Source organism: Salmo trutta, chromosome 29, assembly GCF_901001165.1.
Source record: "Salmo trutta chromosome 29, fSalTru1.1, whole genome shotgun sequence".
NCBI lineage: Eukaryota > Metazoa > Chordata > Actinopteri > Salmoniformes > Salmonidae > Salmo > Salmo trutta.
The window spans coordinates 9,253,909-9,272,435 of NC_042985.1; the positions used below are offsets into that span (position 1 = coordinate 9,253,909).

The 18,527-nt window shown below is 43.5% G+C and overlaps 1 protein-coding gene across 1 annotated transcript in view; it reads left to right on the top strand.

Annotated features, from left to right (window-relative positions):
• Positions 1 to 13,441: 13,441 nt before the first annotated feature.
• Positions 13,442 to 18,527, top strand: part of LOC115166869 (major intrinsically disordered Notch2-binding receptor 1) — a 60,353-nt gene continuing 55,267 nt past the window's right edge. The window contains exons 1-2 of the mRNA XM_029720765.1: positions 13,442 to 14,207; positions 15,433 to 16,908. Coding sequence (XP_029576625.1) covers positions 13,560 to 14,207; positions 15,433 to 16,908 — 2,124 coding nt within the window. The 5' untranslated portion in view covers positions 13,442 to 13,559. The remainder of the gene's footprint in view (positions 14,208 to 15,432; positions 16,909 to 18,527) is intronic.

Genomic DNA, 18,527 nt, shown 5'->3' on the forward strand with positions numbered 1-18,527 from the left:
TTACAGCCTTAATCTAAAATGTATTAAATAATTTTTTTCATCAATCTACACACAATACCCCATAATGACAAAGCAATTTTTTTTGCTAATTTATTTAAAATAAAAAAATAAATCACATTTACATAAGTATTCAGATAATTTACTCAGTACTTTGTTGAAGCCCCTTTTGCAGCAATTACAGCCTCGAGTCTTCTTGAGTATGACGCTACAAACTTGGCACACCTGTATTTAGGGAGTTTCTCCCATTCTTCTTTGCAGATCTCAAGCTCTGTCAGGTTGGATGTGGAGCATTGCTGCACAGCTATTTTCAGGTCTCTTTTTCAAGTCCGAGCTCTGGCTGGGCCACTCAAGGACATTCAGAGACTTGTCCCGAAGTCAGATGAAGCGCTACAAGAACAAACTGAAAACGTCGCTGAAGAAGTGCAACATCAAACCCCAGACCTGATGGATGCTGCAACCAAACGTTCCACCTAGCGGCAGCTCTGCCAGAGAGGTGTACACAGGTGGGAGGAGGAGAGGAGAACAAAGAAACAGCAAAAACAGCTCAGGAGACATACAACCATGCCCCCGCCAACACAGACTGCATATGCCCCACCTGCAATACAGTTTGTGGATCTCGGATTGGACTCTACAGTCACCAAAGAATTCATTGTTAACTCAGAAGTGGAAGTCATCATCGGATACGATGGACTAACGTAACGTAAGGTGGGTGCAGAGGGGCGCTTTCACATGAACAATACACTGTCATCGCATGACCGGCAATTTGAACTATGAAAAAGTCTTAAGCGATTGTAAAAAAAACGAAACAGAACAAAACAAAGGTTACATTACCATGGCAATAGTAACATGAATTGTACATAGAACACAAAGAAGGCACACATGACTTACCTTCTACAGTAGACACAACAGTCTTTATGACGATCTCTGAAAGATGCTCGTTGGAAAACTTTGGAAGGTCATCTTTAGAAGATCATACCCAAAGCATATTGCAGCAGAAAAACACAGGCTACCAATGGTGGCAGTCCCATCTGAAAGATTAAGAGGAAAAACATAAAGACGAACCACTTTAATGCAGAGCCCTCTGGGTACAAGCAATCACATTAGAATGCAAAGGCTATTACAAAGTGAAGCTTCCTCAAGCTCTAGGTTATATACATTGCCTTAATTAAGTATGCTTTCATCACTTCAGTGTCACAATTATTTAAATGATTTATGTCACAAACAGGAAGTGTGTGGTTAGCTTCAGGGTTGGGTAGTAACGGATTACATGTAACAGGGATGACCTAAACCAGGTATGCAGGCCTGTACCTCGGTTTGCTACATTGGTGTCAGAAGTGAGACGGCGGCCGTGTGGCCATCAGAACGCACGGCCGGATGTGCCTTCCATTCAGAGGGAGCAGTGTAGCAGTGCTCGCTTGAGCTATTGTAGGATTGCTAGCTAAAGCAAAATGATTTGATGAATCAAACACTTCTTTCTATCTCCTAACACTCGTCAGAACGAAGGGTGTATGAAAATAATAACTATCAACTATCATTCATTCCCCCTTCTTCTAACAATTGCCTTCAGAAAGAATTGTAATCACCAGAATCTCCAAATCGTTTGTTAAATATTACAGCTCTCCGTGTATGTCTGTGAACATGTTTAAAGACTGGATGGGACATTCATGTAAAACTGTAATTGCACCTTCACCAAAATTAAAGTTGAATTTCCCTGCTATCTGATAAAAAATCCAGCACTAGTGAAAAGAGGGAGAAATATTGAGGCAAGTAGTCTCCAACACACATATACACACACACACTGTTCCAAGCAGCCTGAAAAATCCCCATTCATTAGCAGTCTGTCTGTCTGCTAATATGATTCAACTACTGTATACCTTGGGAACCTTCATTATTAAAGTCACCTGAGTCTGTCTGCTAATATGATTTCAGGCAGATCATTCATGATGCTTAGCTGACGGATTCATAATCAGTTAGAAGTGTGTTTCAAACCACCCCAGAACAAACCACCTGAAATTGGATTTGAAGGCAGGTAATTGTTCTCTTATAATTATGAGTTCACAGATTCATCTGTTCATCAAGGAATGAGGCTATGAGGAGTTAGTAGGAGGAGAGGACTCTTCTATCTCAACCTTTCCATCTCTTTGCTAGAGCTTTCAGGAGTTTAGGTCCATGTTGTTGTTAAAAACACTTTGGGAAAAACAGAGAGACATTTTCCCCAGAGACACACTCCGGTAAGTGTGGATCCAACCTCATTGACTGGCATTGTGCTGATGTTGACCAATAAACTATAGGGAAACTAAAGGTCTGGTCAATAGTAATGAACTCTCTCTAAATGTTGAATGATTCAGAGTAAAATAATGCCCTCTGTGTCCTCCATGCTTCAAAATGTTGCTCTGGTTTACACTATTGATTTGATAGGATTTGATAACAGTAGTAGGCAACACTTCAAAGGCATAACATCGATACCATCAGAAGACAATTACCATCCATATAGGGCATTTATACTAGACAGACTGTGGATAGGGTATACAACTACTAAACAGACTGTGGATAGGGTATACAACTACTAGACAAACTGTGGATAGGGTATACAACTACTAGACAGACTGTGGATAGGGTATACAACTACTAGACAGACTGTGGATAGGGTATACAACTACTAGACAGACTGTGGATAGGGTATACAACTACTAGACAGACTGTGGATAGGGTATACAACTACTAGACAGACTGTGGATAGGGTATACAACTACTAGACAAACTGTGGATAGGGTATACAACTACTAGACAGACTGTGGATAGGGTATACAACTACTAGACAGACTGTGGATAGGGTATACAACTACTAGACAGACTGTGGATAGGGTATACAACTACTAGACAAACTGTGGATAGGGTATACAACTACTAGACAAACTGTGGATAGGGTATACAACTACTAGACAGACTGTGGATAGGGTATACAACTACTAGACGGACTGTGGATAGGGTATACAACTACTAGACAGACTGTGGATAGGGTATACAACTACTAGACAAACTGTGGATAGGGTATACAACTACATTTACATTACATTTAAGTCATTTAGCAGACGCTCTTATCCAGAGCGACTTACAAATTGGTGCATTCACCTATAATATCCAGTAGAACAACCACTTTACAATAGTGCATCTAAATCTTTTAAAGGGGGGGGGGGGGGGGTTAGAAGGATTACTTTATCCTATCCCAGGTATTCCTTAAAGAGGTGGGGTTTCAGGTGTCTCCGGAAGGTGGTGATTGACTCCGCTGTCCTGGCATCGTGAGGGAGCTTGTTCCACCATTGGGGTGCCAGAGCAGCGAACAGTTTTGACTGGGCTGAGCGGGAACTGTGCTTCCTCAGAGGTAGGGAGGCGAGCAGGCCAGAGGTGGATGAACGCAGTGCCCTTGTTTGGGTGTAGGGCCTGATCAGAGCCTGAAGGTACGGAGGTGCCGTTCCCCTCACAGCTCCGTAGGCAAGCACCATGGTCTTGTAGCGGATGCGAGCTTCAACTGGAAGCCAGTGGAGAGAGCGGAGGAGCGGGGTGACGTGAGAGAACTTGGGAAGGTTGAACACCAGACGGGCTGCGGCGTTCTGGATGAGTTGTAGGGGTTTGATGGCACAGGCAGGGAGCCCAGCCAACAGCGAGTTGCAGTAATCCAGACGGGAGATGACAAGTGCCTGGATTAGGACCTGCGCCGCTTCCTGTGTGAGGCAGGGTCGTACTCTGCGAATGTTGTAGAGCATGAACCTACAGGATCGGGTCACCGCCTTGATGTTAGTGGAGAACGACAGGGTGTTGTCCAGGATCACGCCAAGGTTCTTAGCACTCTGGGAGGAGGACACAAGGGAGTTGTCAACCGTGATGGCGAGATCATGGAACGGGCAGTCCTTCCCCGGGAGGAAGAGCAGCTCCGTCTTGCCGAGGTTCAGCTTGAGGTGGTGATCCGTCATCCACACTGATATGTCTGCCAGACATGCAGAGATGCGATTCGCCACCTGGTTGTCAGAAGGGGGAAAGGAGAAGATTAATTGTGTGTCGTCTGCATAGCAATGATAGGAGAGACCGTGAGAGGATATGACAGAGCCAAGTGACTTGGTGAATAGCGAGAATAGGAGAGGGCCTAGAACAGAGCCCTGGGGGACACCAGTGGTGAGAGCACGTGGTGCGGAGACAGATTCTCGCCACGCCACCTGGTAGGAGCGACCTGTCAGGTAGGACGCAATCCAAGCGTGGGCCGCGCCGGAGATGCCCAGCTCGGAGAGGGTGGAGAGGAGGATCTGATGGTTCACAGTATCAAAGGCAGCAGATAGCTCTAGAAGGATGAGAGCAGAGGAGAGAGAGTTAGCTTTAGCAGTGCGGAGAGCCTCCGTGACACAGAGAAGAGCAGTCTCAGTTGAATGCCCAGTCTTGAAACCTGACTGATTAGGATCAAGAAGGTCGTTCTGAGAGAGATAGCAGGAGAGCTGGCCAAGGACGGCACGTTCAAGAGTTTTGGAGAGAAAAGAAAGAAGGGATACTGGTCTGTAGTTGTTGACATCGGAGGGATCGAGTGTAGGTTTTTTCAGAAGGGGTGCAACTCTCGCTCTCTTGAAGACGGAAGGGACGTAGCCAGCGGTCAAGGATGAGTTGATGAGCGAGGTGAGGTAGGGGAGAAGGTCTCCGGAAATGGTCTGGAGAAGAGAGGAGGGGATAGGGTCAAGTGGGCAGGTTGTTGGGCGGCCGGCCGTCACAAGACGCGAGATTTCATCTGGAGAGAGAGGGGAGAGAGAGGTCAAAGCACAGGGTAGGGCAGTGTGAGCAGGACCAGCGGTGTCGCTTGACTTAGCAAACGAGGATCGGATGTCGTCAACCTTCTTTTCAAAATGGTTGACGAAGTCATCCGCAGTGAGGGAGGAGGGGGGGAGGGGGAGGAGGATTCAGGAGGGAGGAGAAGGTAGCAAAAAGCTTCCTAGGGTTAGAGGCAGATGCTTGGAATTTAGAGTGGTAGAAAGTGGCTTTAGCAGCAGAGACAGAAGAGGAAAATGTAGAGAGGAGGGAGTGAAAGGATGCCAGGTCCGCAGGGAGGCGAGTTTTCCTCCATTTCCGCTCGGCTGCCCGGAGCCCTGTTCTACTAGACAAACTGTGGATAGGGTATTCAACTACTAGACAAACTGTGGATAGGGTATACAACTACTAGACAAACTGTGGATAGGGTATACAACTACTAGACAGACTGTGGATAGGGTATACAACTACTAGACAGACTGTGGATAGGGTATACAACTACTAGACAGACTGTGGATAGGGTATACAACTACTAGACAGACTGTGGATAGGGTATACAACTACTAGACGGACTGTGGATAGGGTATACAACTACTAGACAGACTGTGGATAGAGTATACAACTACTAGACAAACTGTGGATAGGGTATACAACTACTAGACAAACTGTGGATAGGGTATACAACTACTAGACAGACTGTGGATAGAGTATACAACTACTAGACAGACTGTGGATAGGGTATACAACTACTAGACGGACTGTGGATAGGGTATACAACTACTAGACAGACTGTGGATAGGGTATACAACTACTAGACAAACTGTGGATAGGGTATACAACTACTAGACGGACTGTGGATAGGGTATACAACTACTAGACAGACTGTGTATAGGGTATACAACTACTAGACAGACTGTGGATAGGGTATACAACTACTAGACAGACTGTGGATAGGGTATACAACTACTAGACAGACTGTGTATAGGGTATACAACTACTAGACAGACTGTGGATAGGGTATACAACTACTAGACAAACTGTGGATAGGGTGTACAACTACTAGACAGACTGTGTATAGGGTATACAACTACTAGACAGACTGTGGATAGGGTATACAACTACTAGACAGACTGTGGATAGGGTATACAACTACTAGACAGACTGTGTATAGGGTATACAACTACTAGACAGACTGTGGATAGGGTATACAACTACTAGACAAACTGTGGATAGGGTATACAACTACTAGACTGACTGTGGATAGGGTATACAACTACTAGACAGACTGTGGATAGGGTATACAACTACTAGACAGACTGTGGATAGGGTGTACAACTACTAGACAGACTGTGGATAGGGTATACAACTACTAGACAGACTGTGGATGACATGAGCACCACACCACTGTTGGAATAAAAACAGGGAAGAGAGACAAATAACCTGTAACCCAGGTCTCCCCTTGGCCAAGCCAACATCTTAACTGTTTTAAACTGAGAGTAAGTGATATGACGTTGCCACGAGCAGCACTGCAGATGTTGCAGATGAGCGCGATGCAAGACGATCCACTCACAGAGTATCTGTTCATGTGCACAGGTGCGTTTCAATCTGCTCCACCGTCATAGCTGCAGGACCAAATCAGCAGAGAAGTTTAGTCTCAAACTTCAATGCTCTTCGTTGTTGCGGAAATTGGCCTGATTTTGCTGTTACCTTCATGCATTGTTAACTCTACCTTTAACCAAGAGGGCATCCTCAGGGCCTGAGGCTGACCTTGGCCTTTACACGCCTCAGCCAGGGCTATCTGATTACAAGAGTGTGATTGCAAATCCCCTTTTGCTACACATGCACAAAGTGAACAGCAGCACATATAATAGGTCTGAAGTAGAATTCAACCACCACAGCCTAACATGGCCTACAGCCTAGCACATCCTAACACAGCCTGTTAGCTCAGCCTAACAACCTATAGCACAGCCTAGCACAGGTAACAGAGCATATAGCAAAGCCCTGAACACTGATTGGGCCCCCACCTCTCAATTAACTGATTTCCAGTCTGTCTGGCCCAATTAAAGCATGCCCAGTCAGCCAGAAAATGAAGAACTCCAAACAAGGTTCAGCCTTTTTAGTTGAATTTTGTTTTAGTATGACTTTGGTTAGTTGCAAATACACATAGGTGTCTGGTGGAATGCTCTTACAGCAGTCCCAGCACTGTCCCTTGCCTAACAGCAGTCCCTCGCCTAACTGCAGCCCCTCGCCTAACGTCAGTCCCTCGCCTAACAGCAGTCCCTCATCTAACAGCAGTCCCTTGCCTAACGTCAGTTCCTCGCCTAAGAGCAGTCCCTCACCTAACTGCAGTCCCTCACCTAACTGCAGTCCCTCACCTAACTGCAGTCCCTCATCTAACAGCATTCCCTCACCTAACTGCAGTCCCTCGCCTAACTGCAGTCCCTCGCCTAACTGCAGTCCCTCGCCTAACTGCAGTCCCTCGCCTAAGAGCAGTCCCTCGCCTAAGAGCAGTCCCTCGCTTAACTGTAGTCCCTCACCTAATTGCAGTCCCTCACCTAACTGCAGTCCCTCGCCTAACTGCAGTCCCTCGCCTAACAGCAGTCCCTCGCCTAACAGCAGTCCCTCGCCTAAGAGCAGTCCCTCGCCTAACTGCAGTCCCTCGCCTAATTGCAGTCCCTCGCCTAACTGCAGTCCCTCGCCTAACTGCAGTCCCTCATCTAACAGCATTCCCTCGCCTAACTGCAGTCCCTCGCCTAACAGCAGTCCCTCGCCTAACAGCAGTCCCTCGCCTAACTGCAGTCCCTCGCCTAAGAGCAGTCCCTTGCTTAACTGTAGTCCCTCACCTAATTGCAGTCCCTCGCCTAACAGCAGTCCCTCGCCTAACAGCAGTCCCTCACCTAACTGCAGTCCCTCGCCTAACTGCAGTCCCTCGCCTAACAGCAGACCCTCACCTATCTGCAGTCCCTCACCTAACAGCATTCCCTCACCTAACAGCAGTCCCTCACCTAACAGCAGACCCTCACCTAACAGCAGACCCTCACCTAACAGCAGTCCCTCACGTAACAGCAGTCCCATAATTATAAGCTTACTAATGTTTTCTTTGATGCAGATATAGGAGAGCAGTCCAAGCTGATTCCTATGTCGACAATTGAGATTGATACACTTTGCATTTGGGGACAATAATGGAAGAGAGACCTGAAGAGGTTTTGTATTTTATTTCTTGAAGCAAATTATTAGAACGTCTGTATTTTGCAATGTTCATGATGACATACAGTTCACCTTGAATGCATGGTTGGCTTTAAGCAAATTTGACTGTTAATAACTATAGCAAGGACAAGACTGTGAGTTTGTACATTTGGGATCTCAAACAATGAGCATCACTATTTTGTATTGGAGGAAATTAGAAAAGCAGAGAGGGGGTTGCCATTGGCTGTAGAATGTAGAACTGGATTGGAACAGAGCTCGACATCAGACTAATGAAGAACAGATGTTTTCTAGCATTGGCGTCACTCTTCCTACTCCACCTTACGGCAGGTCAGTAGAGGTGCCTGGGTAAAATCACTGAGGAAGCCAAGCCAGTAAAAAAGCCATTACAACCTATGTCGTGATATTTGCGTTGTTTGCTCTATAACCCATAAATTCATACACCATAGTGATATACAATAAGGCCGTGACAACAAAAAGACAACAGTCACAGTGGTGAAATAAATTAAACTACACATTGTTTCATCACAAAACCAGAGAGCAGCATCTGTCCGGTGAAGTCCACAAAGCAAATATTGCATGTAACAAACAGTTATATAACCTGCAGCATAGTCAAGCAAGTGAATGTTTTTGACAGTTTACTAAATCAACAACTACTGATTAAGAACCACGGAGTTACGGCAAGTCAACACAAAGACAACAGGACCACTGCCTCTGTTATTCCACCACCATTTACACTGAAACATTTAAACGTCATCAAATCAACAATCATATGCTTCGTTTAAACCTGTTGAGGCCAGGGGGCAGGATCTTATCCCGGTATTGGGATTCATTGTCATGTGACCATGGCGGGGAATTCAAAACTGCAAGAGTAATCATTTCAAATAATCAAATAATCAACTATTTTCCTCCATTTGAAAGATATATCTCCTAAATCTAACCACGCTGTCCGATTTTCAGAGGCTTTACGGAGAATGCATAAAGTTAGGTTATGTTAGGAGAGTACATTGACAATAGCTGTGTGTAATGTTCAGCCAATTCAAAGAAGGGCATCAACAGACAGAAAACTAGCTAGAATTATGCACTTACCTTTGACAATCTGCATCAGATGACACTCATAGGACATTATGTTATACAATACATGCATTTTTAGTTCCATCAAGTTCATATTTATATCCAAAAACAGCATTTACAGTCGCGGTGAAATTCAGAATTTTTTTCGGCTCGAATGCTCCCAGTGAATCCAGCATTACAAATCACGGAATTACTATTCGAAAACATTGGTAAATTATAATATTGTCATTCAAAGAATAATATATTATCATCTCGTAATTGCTACCGAATGGCCAGATCTCAAAATAACTTTACTGGGAAATCACATTTTGCAATAAACTGAGTACTATGCTAACAACAATAAGCTAAGCTATAAGCTAAGCTAAGCTATACAGTTAGCATTAGCATCATCTAATATCGATAATAACATTCTAAATATCCCCTTACCTTTGATTATCTCCATCAGAAGGCGCTGCCAGGGATCCCAGGTCCAGAACAAATGTGGTTTCTTTTGACAAAGTTCATAATTTATGTCCAAATAGTTAGCGTTCAGTAGGCTCCCACAAAATGAGGTGGGCAGTGTAAAGTCACGCCGAAAAGCTAAAAAAAAACTAGTAAATAATCTATTTATGTTTGTTCAAACATGTCAAACGTTGTTTAGCATTAATCTTTTGGTCCATTTTTAACGTGAAACATCAGTAAACATCAGTAATATTTTCACACAACCTATCAAGTGTCTAGAATAAACGATTATGACAAAGACACTCTTCTCAGACTTATGCGCAGGCGCAAAAAATGAAGTGATGACGTGTCAACTTCCAAGCATTCTAATTCGGTCTGTATTCATCACAGATGCTTCAAACAACTTTATAAAGATCGTTGACATCTAGTGGAAGCCTTAGGAGTTGCGAACTGAATCCTTTCTCACTATGGTATCTATAAAACAATGACACTAAATAGTACAGTCACAAAATTCACATTTTTTTTAAATCTATTTTTCACAGGTTTTTGCCTGCAATATGAGTTTTGTTATACTTACAGACACCATTCAAACTGTTTTAGAAAATTCAGAGTGTTTTCTATTCAAACCTGAACAATAATATGCATATTCTAGCTTCTGAGTTGGTGTAGGAGGCAGTTAAAAATGGGCACATATTTTTTTCCAAAATTCTCAATACTGCCCCCTAGCCCAAACAGGTTTTAAATCACTGAAAATAAACATAAAGATACCAAAACAATTTAGTCCAATCAATGATGATAAATATCATGTGGCTATCCATGCAACTAATTTGTGCGTGTGTGTGTGTGTGTGTGTGTGTGTGTGTGTGTGTGTGTGTGTGTGTGTGTGTGTGTGTGTGTGTGTGTGTGTGTGTGTGTGTGTGTGTGTGTGTGTGTGTGTGTGTGCGCGTGTGTAAAACAACATGTTGACTCAGCCTAGACTAGTTGAATGCCAATGCCATCCTCCTCTCTTTCATGTTGGCAAAAGGGTCTATGGCTCTGTCATACATTACACTTTTAGTTTTTGTTGTCATAGGCTAGCAAGCATTTTAGTTAGTTAGTCTAACTTCCTAGCATGTGCAACAATGAACCAGCTAAGGTAGCCAGCTAGCTAGCTAACGTGAATCTACTAGGCTACATCTAGGCTACATATTGAACTTTATTCATTTCAGGCCAGTGGCACAACATATGCATTTATGGATAGATCAGAATCACCGTCATAATCATTGGCCTGTACAGAGAATTAAGTCAAAACCACGTCCAAATCCCTATCTCCCTCCATGGTTTAGGAAAAGGTCGATTTTTTGCAATCTAGCTACCGCAGGACATCAACACAAGCAGACCAGAAACAGGCAAATCTTTCTGAAAATGAAGTTTTGCTTTGAAAGTTGTTTGATTGGTCTGAAGCCAAATCCAAACCGGCCTCCCTTAGGGAGCGTTTTGCTGAACCAGGACAACCCACAGTTGAGCTATTTTACAGAAAAATAAATGTATCAAGGGAAGCCAAATGCAGTGGTGTAAAGTAAAGTAAAAATACTTTAAAGTACTACTTAAGTAGTTTTGGGGGGTATCTGTACTTTACTTTACTATTTATATTTTGGCAACTTTTACTTTTACTTCACTACATTCCTAAAGAAAATAATGTACTTTTTACTCCATACATTTTCCCTGACACCCAAAAGTAAATTTTGACAGGAAAATGGTCAAATTCACACAAGAGAACATCCCTGGTCATCCCTACTGTCTCTGATCTGGTGGACTCAATAAACACAAGTGCTTTGTTTGTAAATTATGTCTGAGTGTGCCGCTGGCTATCCATCAATACATGTTTTTATTGTTTCGTCTGATTTGCTTAATATAAGGAAATTGAAATGATTTTTACTTTTGATACTTAAGTACATTTTATTAATTCGATTTATTTTTGATACTTAAGCATATTTAAAACCAAATACGTTTAGACTTTTACTCAAGTAGTATTTTACTGGGTGACTTTCACTTGAGTCATTTTCTATTAAGGAATCTTTACTTTTACTCAAGTATGACAATTGAGTACTTTTTCCACCACTGGCCAAATGCTTGCTGGCATCAATCAATCAAATGCTACAGCGGAAACATGTTATATAGTCTTTAGGTCCATACAGCATCAGACACATGGGCTACATATACTGAGACAGAGGGGCGCTGTTTCCCTCGCTCGGGTGATTTCTCCAGTGAGATTCACGCACTTGCGAATTGACCGAAAATTATGAAAACACAGGGGAAATAAATTATTTGATCATTTTTATTGGTGAAATATTTGGGAAATACTGGCTCCCCTTGGCATCCATGAATACACCCCACTGCGGCAGGTGCGCAAATATAACATCACACCAGTGCACAGTTAACCCTAAACACTACTTTGTGTTGTATGATTTATATACATTAAAATGTTTTCCCTCGCATTGAACCGTGAGAAAAAATACACTTCCTCAATGACAAGCGAAAAGAAACTATTGTACGTTTTTTTTAAATTGAATGTATACACATAACTCTAACACCTTAGGAATGAGCTATGTTGTACAGTAGCCTATAACACGCAATGTGCTTTATAATGTACAGGACAATAATCAATATGAATATATAGTCTCCATCGCTGTGCTTGACTTGCAGTTGGTGCTAAGGTGTAATTACGTCATTCTAGGTGGAAACAAAGCCGACTGGGTGCCTTTTTAGCACCACACGCGCGCGCGTGAGAACGCCGACGGCTCGGTTCCAACAGCTACCGTGAATCTGGTCCCGGAGTGAAGGCACAGTCCCATTATTGGAATACAATACAAAATATGATAAAGGAAGGATTTATCCGAACAGGGGTGACTGGGGATCGAATCGGATCTTTTGGCTGGTTATTTACTACGGTGTCCGACTGGAATGCATATTATGGTGTATGTTTCAATTGACGAATGAATGTTGTGCGTCAACTTCGCATTGCTGCCGCCTTGTTTTGGTGACTTTGAGGAATCTATACCTTTTGAATGCTCACTCGGATGAGAGCAAATGGAATCGTGCGTTAGGTGAGTCTATTTGTCCCTTTGTTGGTTATGTACTGTATGAGCGCGCGCACGCCAGTGAAGAACTCGAATATTGATTTAATTATCTGTTTCGAAGTACTCAGTGGTGAATATGAGGTTATGCAAATGTAATTGAATTATGACCGTGTGGATATCCATTTCCGTTTGAGGAACGACACTGTTCAGAGTTCTTGATCTGAATCTAGTGGGTATACAATTACAAAAACGTAGCCTAATCAATATAATATAATCAATATCAATATTCCTGAAAAGTATATACATTTAATAGCGGCTGCATGATAATATATATTTTAGAATTAGTTTAATATGAAAACCAATCTTTACTGATCCCTATCTAAAGACTGAAGCCTTCTCCAAACTATTACCACATTTCATTTCTATCTTATTCACAATAACACAAATAGACGTGATCATTAGATTCGTTTATTAGTCACATGCACAGGGATAACTATTGCTTTGGGATAATAACATGGGATGTAACACCTTATATTCATGATTATGCAATGTTTGGCTATGTTTTCATTGTGGTATGTGATTGTCCAATAGTCAATATCTCACTCTCTCTCTCTGCTGTGTTCTCTCTCTCTCGCTCTCCTTCAGGGTCATCCTCCTATCTCTCTCATAAGGGGGGCAGGTCTCCCTTGTGTTTGAGACATTCCATTTCAATGGCATCCCCTGCACAGTATACTTAAAGAATAGGAGAATAACGAGGATATCAACATCTAGCTCCATCCCACACCACATGCCATGGATCCGCTACCAGAGTACTCCCTGTTCCTTGTCCGGATCCTGGAGGAACTAGACACTAAACACAGTAGTGTGTCCTACCAGGACCTCTGTAAGTCCCTGTGTGCCCGCTTTGACCTGGTCCACTTGGCCAAGCTACGGAGCCTTCTGTTCTACACAGCCTGCCTGGACCCAGCCTTCCCTGCCACTCTCTTCAAAGACAAGATGAGATGTACTGTTGAGGACCAGCAGTCTAAGAAACTCATGGTGGCAGCGGATATCGTCACTATGTTTAACCTAATCCAAATGAACGGGGGGATCGCCAAAGATAAGCTCCCGATGGCACCACCGAGGCCCAAGTTCCACAAGAACCAGTCGTTTGAGTCATGTAGGTCTGACACTGATGTTTATAAGTACCAGGACTATGAGAGGGGCGGCGGTTATGACCTCATGGATCAACCCTCCAGGGCGGGTCACCACCCCCACCATCGCCCCATTTCCCAAAACAACTCCTCCCACCCCTGCCCACACCCCCATCCCCACTCCGCCAACTGCAGATCCAACTGCAGCCCGCAGTTTATCCCGACTTCTGACCCTAACTTCCTATTGGGCGTCAACAAGGATCTAAAATGTCGAGCAGCATCGCTAGATAAGCTGCAGCACCTGCCCCAGTACTCGAGCTGCAGTCCTCCCTCGCCGCCCTGCGAGATGCAGAGCACCTACTTTCCCATAGACATTGACAGTGAGTCCACCACAGACCAGGAGTCCCTGCAACACATCAACCACACGGAGCCCTTCTCTGTCCACTCCTGTGTCCAGAAGAGAAACATCTTCAAGGAGGATTTTCACAACCTGCTAGCGTTCTCCCCACAGGTCTGTGCCTCTGGTCTTTAATTATATATTATTTATTTATTTTTATTAAGCGTTTAAATTTTTTTTTTACATACCATTCATTATGCAACAATAATTATCCTGACATATTTGTTTGGAAGTACTCCCAACAACTTTGAGTTTTAATGTTGTCCCATTACTACACTGAAACAACAATAGATGAAAAAATAAACATTGAAGATAAAGTCAGACTGATTTCCATTGCAGCCTCCTCCACTGTTAACCATCTGTTATCAATTATCACTGTTCTCGGTCTAATTTTCACTGCTACATGTGGTCAGCTACTTTCTTTAATGTGCCATGTTTTGAGTTGTTTCTTTCCTACTAAATGGTGCTAGCTGTAAGTATTTGTGCCGTTGTTTGCTAATCTTACCATCTAAATGTCAAAGAAAAGCACAAGACACCTAAAGGAGAAAACAATAGTGATAAAACAGTACCCCCCCACTTCCTGAAGCTGGTCCATAGATCTACAGATGTAGGATCTTAATTTGACCAGCATTGTTGCAGCAAAAGAATCCTGCAACAACAGGATTTCAACGTTTAGTCCATAATGTTGCTTGAATGGTGGTTAGGCTATAAGCTGGTCAAAATGAGGGTACATGAAAAGTGGAATACTGTTAATATAACCGTTAGTGCAGGTTTTTAATGAATTTATGTCAATCATGAAGGTCATCTGCATTTCCTCTGACACAGGAAAAGTCTCATCAACAAAAGAGTGATCAGATGAAGATCCTACATCTGTATAGGCTATGTCACATAGAATGGAAATGTCTCAATGGACATAGCTCTCAGTGAGAATAACCAATCTATAAAACGTATTTCTTTCTAGAAAGGCTTGGTCTGAGCCTAATGTTACATCCAGCAGCTTTATGCTTAGTTTGACTCTTTCTTTGTTTGATTTGATAATTCAGGGTGTTTTGACTGATGTGTTAACACAACAGTGTATTAACATGTTGTTATTGTTGTAAAAGTGAACGAGTCTGTAACAATTTCTTTTTTCACTTGTGTAATGACAAAAAATGCTCAAAACAATTACAAAACAATTACCAAATTTCTATGAAACTATTACATTTAGGTTTTAGTCAGTTAACAGATGCTCTTATCAGCGTGACTTAGAGCCAAACAATACAATATTACAATACTGTTACAGTGTCACTACACAGCTTTAAGATCAACTTGATGAAGTGTTACCCCATTGTCATTATAGGTCATCACCTCAGAGTGCAAGCCAAACATCAGGGCAACTGGAGGCTACCACCGGAGAGAGCTCCACAAACCTGCCACGTTCTTCAACCACAGCTTCGAGCTGCCCTACAGTAACCCCTACTTTGAGCCTACTATGAACTCGCCCATTCAGGAGAAACGGCGAGCGAAGCACGAGAGTCTGGACGACCTTCAAGCGTCTACGTATTTCGGCCCAACGACAGTGACGGAGTGCGTGAACACACGGAGGAGTACGGCTAGGCCGGGGAAGCAGCCAATTTGGCCCGTGAAAAGCCTGAGTCTCAACGCTGAAGAAGGGCCACCGGATTTCGAGAGGTCATTTCTGAACGGGAAACCGCTGAAAGACAACCATCGCCACAATGTAGTCAATAAAGAGAATGAGCAGCACTTCCAGTGCGCCAAAGAGAAAGTGGTGGCCTCCCCTTCAGGGTTCGCAAAGAAAACCAACGGGTTGAAAACAAAGGATATGTCTTCAATGGCGTGCGGTCCCGGGGTGGGTGTCGACAAAAGAGAGGTTGGGAAAAGATTTAAAGAGAAAGGCATCAACAGTACGTCTTTTCAGGGAGGTAACATAGACATCTCGTCCAGCGTAGGGACACAAACGGAGCAGGCTGAACAGAGGAAGCTAAAAGACTATGCCGCCGCTCATGCAAAATACGTCGAGAGAGAGAGGCACTCGTGCAAACACTCGGAAGAGGACTCTGAGATCATCAGCGATGACATCAGTGACATCTTCCGCTTCCTTGACGACATGAGCGTGTGCGACTCGCTGGGCGTCATCCAATCATCGTGCTACAACAGCATCGGATCTCTCTCTCAGGTGACCATGAAGTCTGACGGTGACAGCTCACCCGAATGCAACACGGTCAAACTGGCCAAGTCCAAGCTGGACTGCCTCTTTCACTCCCTAGAGAACACGGACGACGAGCTCAAATCGAGCGTCTGCAAGCTTGTAATGAGGATAGGTGAGATCGAGAAGAAGCTGGAGTCTCTGTCCGGAGTCCGAGGGGAGATATCGCAGGTGCTCTCCAAGCTCACCAAACTCGATGAGAAGATTCAGGAACCCGAAACCAACGGAAGACCAGGCGAAAACGCTTTAGCCACCACTTCCACCCCAGATCACCTTCACCCTGACCCCAACCTCTCGCCCCATGTCTTTCAGTGCCACACGACAGGCCACAACATCAAAGTGGACAACGGATCAGTGGAGTGGGGCTGCTCAGACAGTGAGAGTCTGAGGGTCAAGGCAATTAAGAAAAGTATGTTCACGCGGAGGTCGTCACGCTCACTCAATGAGGACAACAGCGCCACGGAGTCAAAGGTGGCGAGCATTACCAACTCACCACGGGACTGGAGGACGGTGTCGTATACCTCGCACCATGGGGACGAGGGAAAAGACAAGGACAGAGACCGAGACCGAGAAAGGGACACCAAGGACAGACACAGGAAAGCCAAAGAGGTAAGAAAAATGGTTTACATTTATAACACTTTTCACATTACACCAACATTAGATACTCTCTTTATATTTTTTGGGCTGTTTTGATGTAATATGAGAGCATATTTTCTACCACAAGAAAGCGTCTTTGGGAGAAAAGTGCTATTAAAATCCTATGTAGTATTATTATCATTACAGAAACATGACAAGAGTAATCAACGAGGTAAGAATAATGGAATACATTTATATAAGTCCTTTATAAGTGCTGGAACGCACTGTTCGCTGTTCAAGAACAGACAAAGAAAAGTATTCACACCCCTTGAATTTTTCCACATTTTGTTGTGTTACAAAATGGGGATAAAATTGATTTAATTGTAAAAAAAAATCAACAATCTACAATAATTTTTCCTTTGTTTTTGTAAACTAATATATCTTAATTAGATAGGTGTTCACCCCCTGAGTCAATACAAGTTATAAACACCTTTGGCAGCAATTCAAGTCAGTCAGTGAGTCTTTTGGGGTAAGTCTCAGAGCTTTGCGCACCTGGATTGTGCAATATTTGCCCATTATTGTTTACATTTATTTTCAAATTAGAAGCACTGTCAAGTTGGTTGTTGATCATTGCTAGACAGACATTTTCAAGTCTTGCCATAGATTTTCATGCAGATTGTCACGGTTGTCGTAGGAATGAGAAGAGGATCAAAGTGCAGCGTGTGTGTCGTTCCACATTTTATTTATTAAACTGTGAAACTATGCAATACATAAATACACTGAATGAAAAAACCACAAACCGTGATGCTGAGATGAACACATACACAACTCAAAATTAACTTCTCAGGGCTGCGTGGGACGCTACCGTCCCACCCACGGTTCACACTATTCAACAGCCAGTGAAAAATCAGAACGCCAAATTCAAAACAACAAAATGTCATAATTCAAAGTTCTCAAACATACAACTATTTTACACCATTTTAAAGATAAACCTCACCTTAATCCAGTCCTTCTCAAATAGTGGGGCACGCCCCCCTGGGGGGGCTCGGAGCGATGCCAGGGGGGGCGCGTGACCCCGGGGAACATGCTTTTTCTTGCCGCGGGGAGTAGGTTATTTTTTAACCGAACAAGAGCACACAGCACAGAGCAGGAGATATGAAGTGCAGATTACAAACCCTTAAGAGACACCATGGGAAAATATTTAACAGGGATGAAAAGAAAGGCGGAGAGAGACGGAGATAATGAGACAAACGTAAGTCTCCCGAAAGCTAAGACGAGGAAATATGACGAAGCGTATGTAGCGCTTGGCTTCACTGTGACTACGGTGGGAGATGAGGAAAGACCGGTATGTTTACTGTGTCTAAAAATGTTGGCAGCGGACAGCATGAAGCCAAATAAATGAAGGCGTCACTTAAAGACATTACACCCCAATCACGCTGATAAGCCGCTTGAGTTTTTTCAGCGAAAACGTGCCGAATATTGTCAACAATCGTCCCGCTTTGTGAATGCTTCTTCAGTAAACCAGCGAGCACTGTTAGCATCATATAAGGTGGCGTACCAAATTGCTCAGTGCAAAAAACCCCACTCCATAGCAGAGGAGCTGATACTGTCTGCAGCATTAGACATGGTCTCTGTCATGCTGGATGACGCAA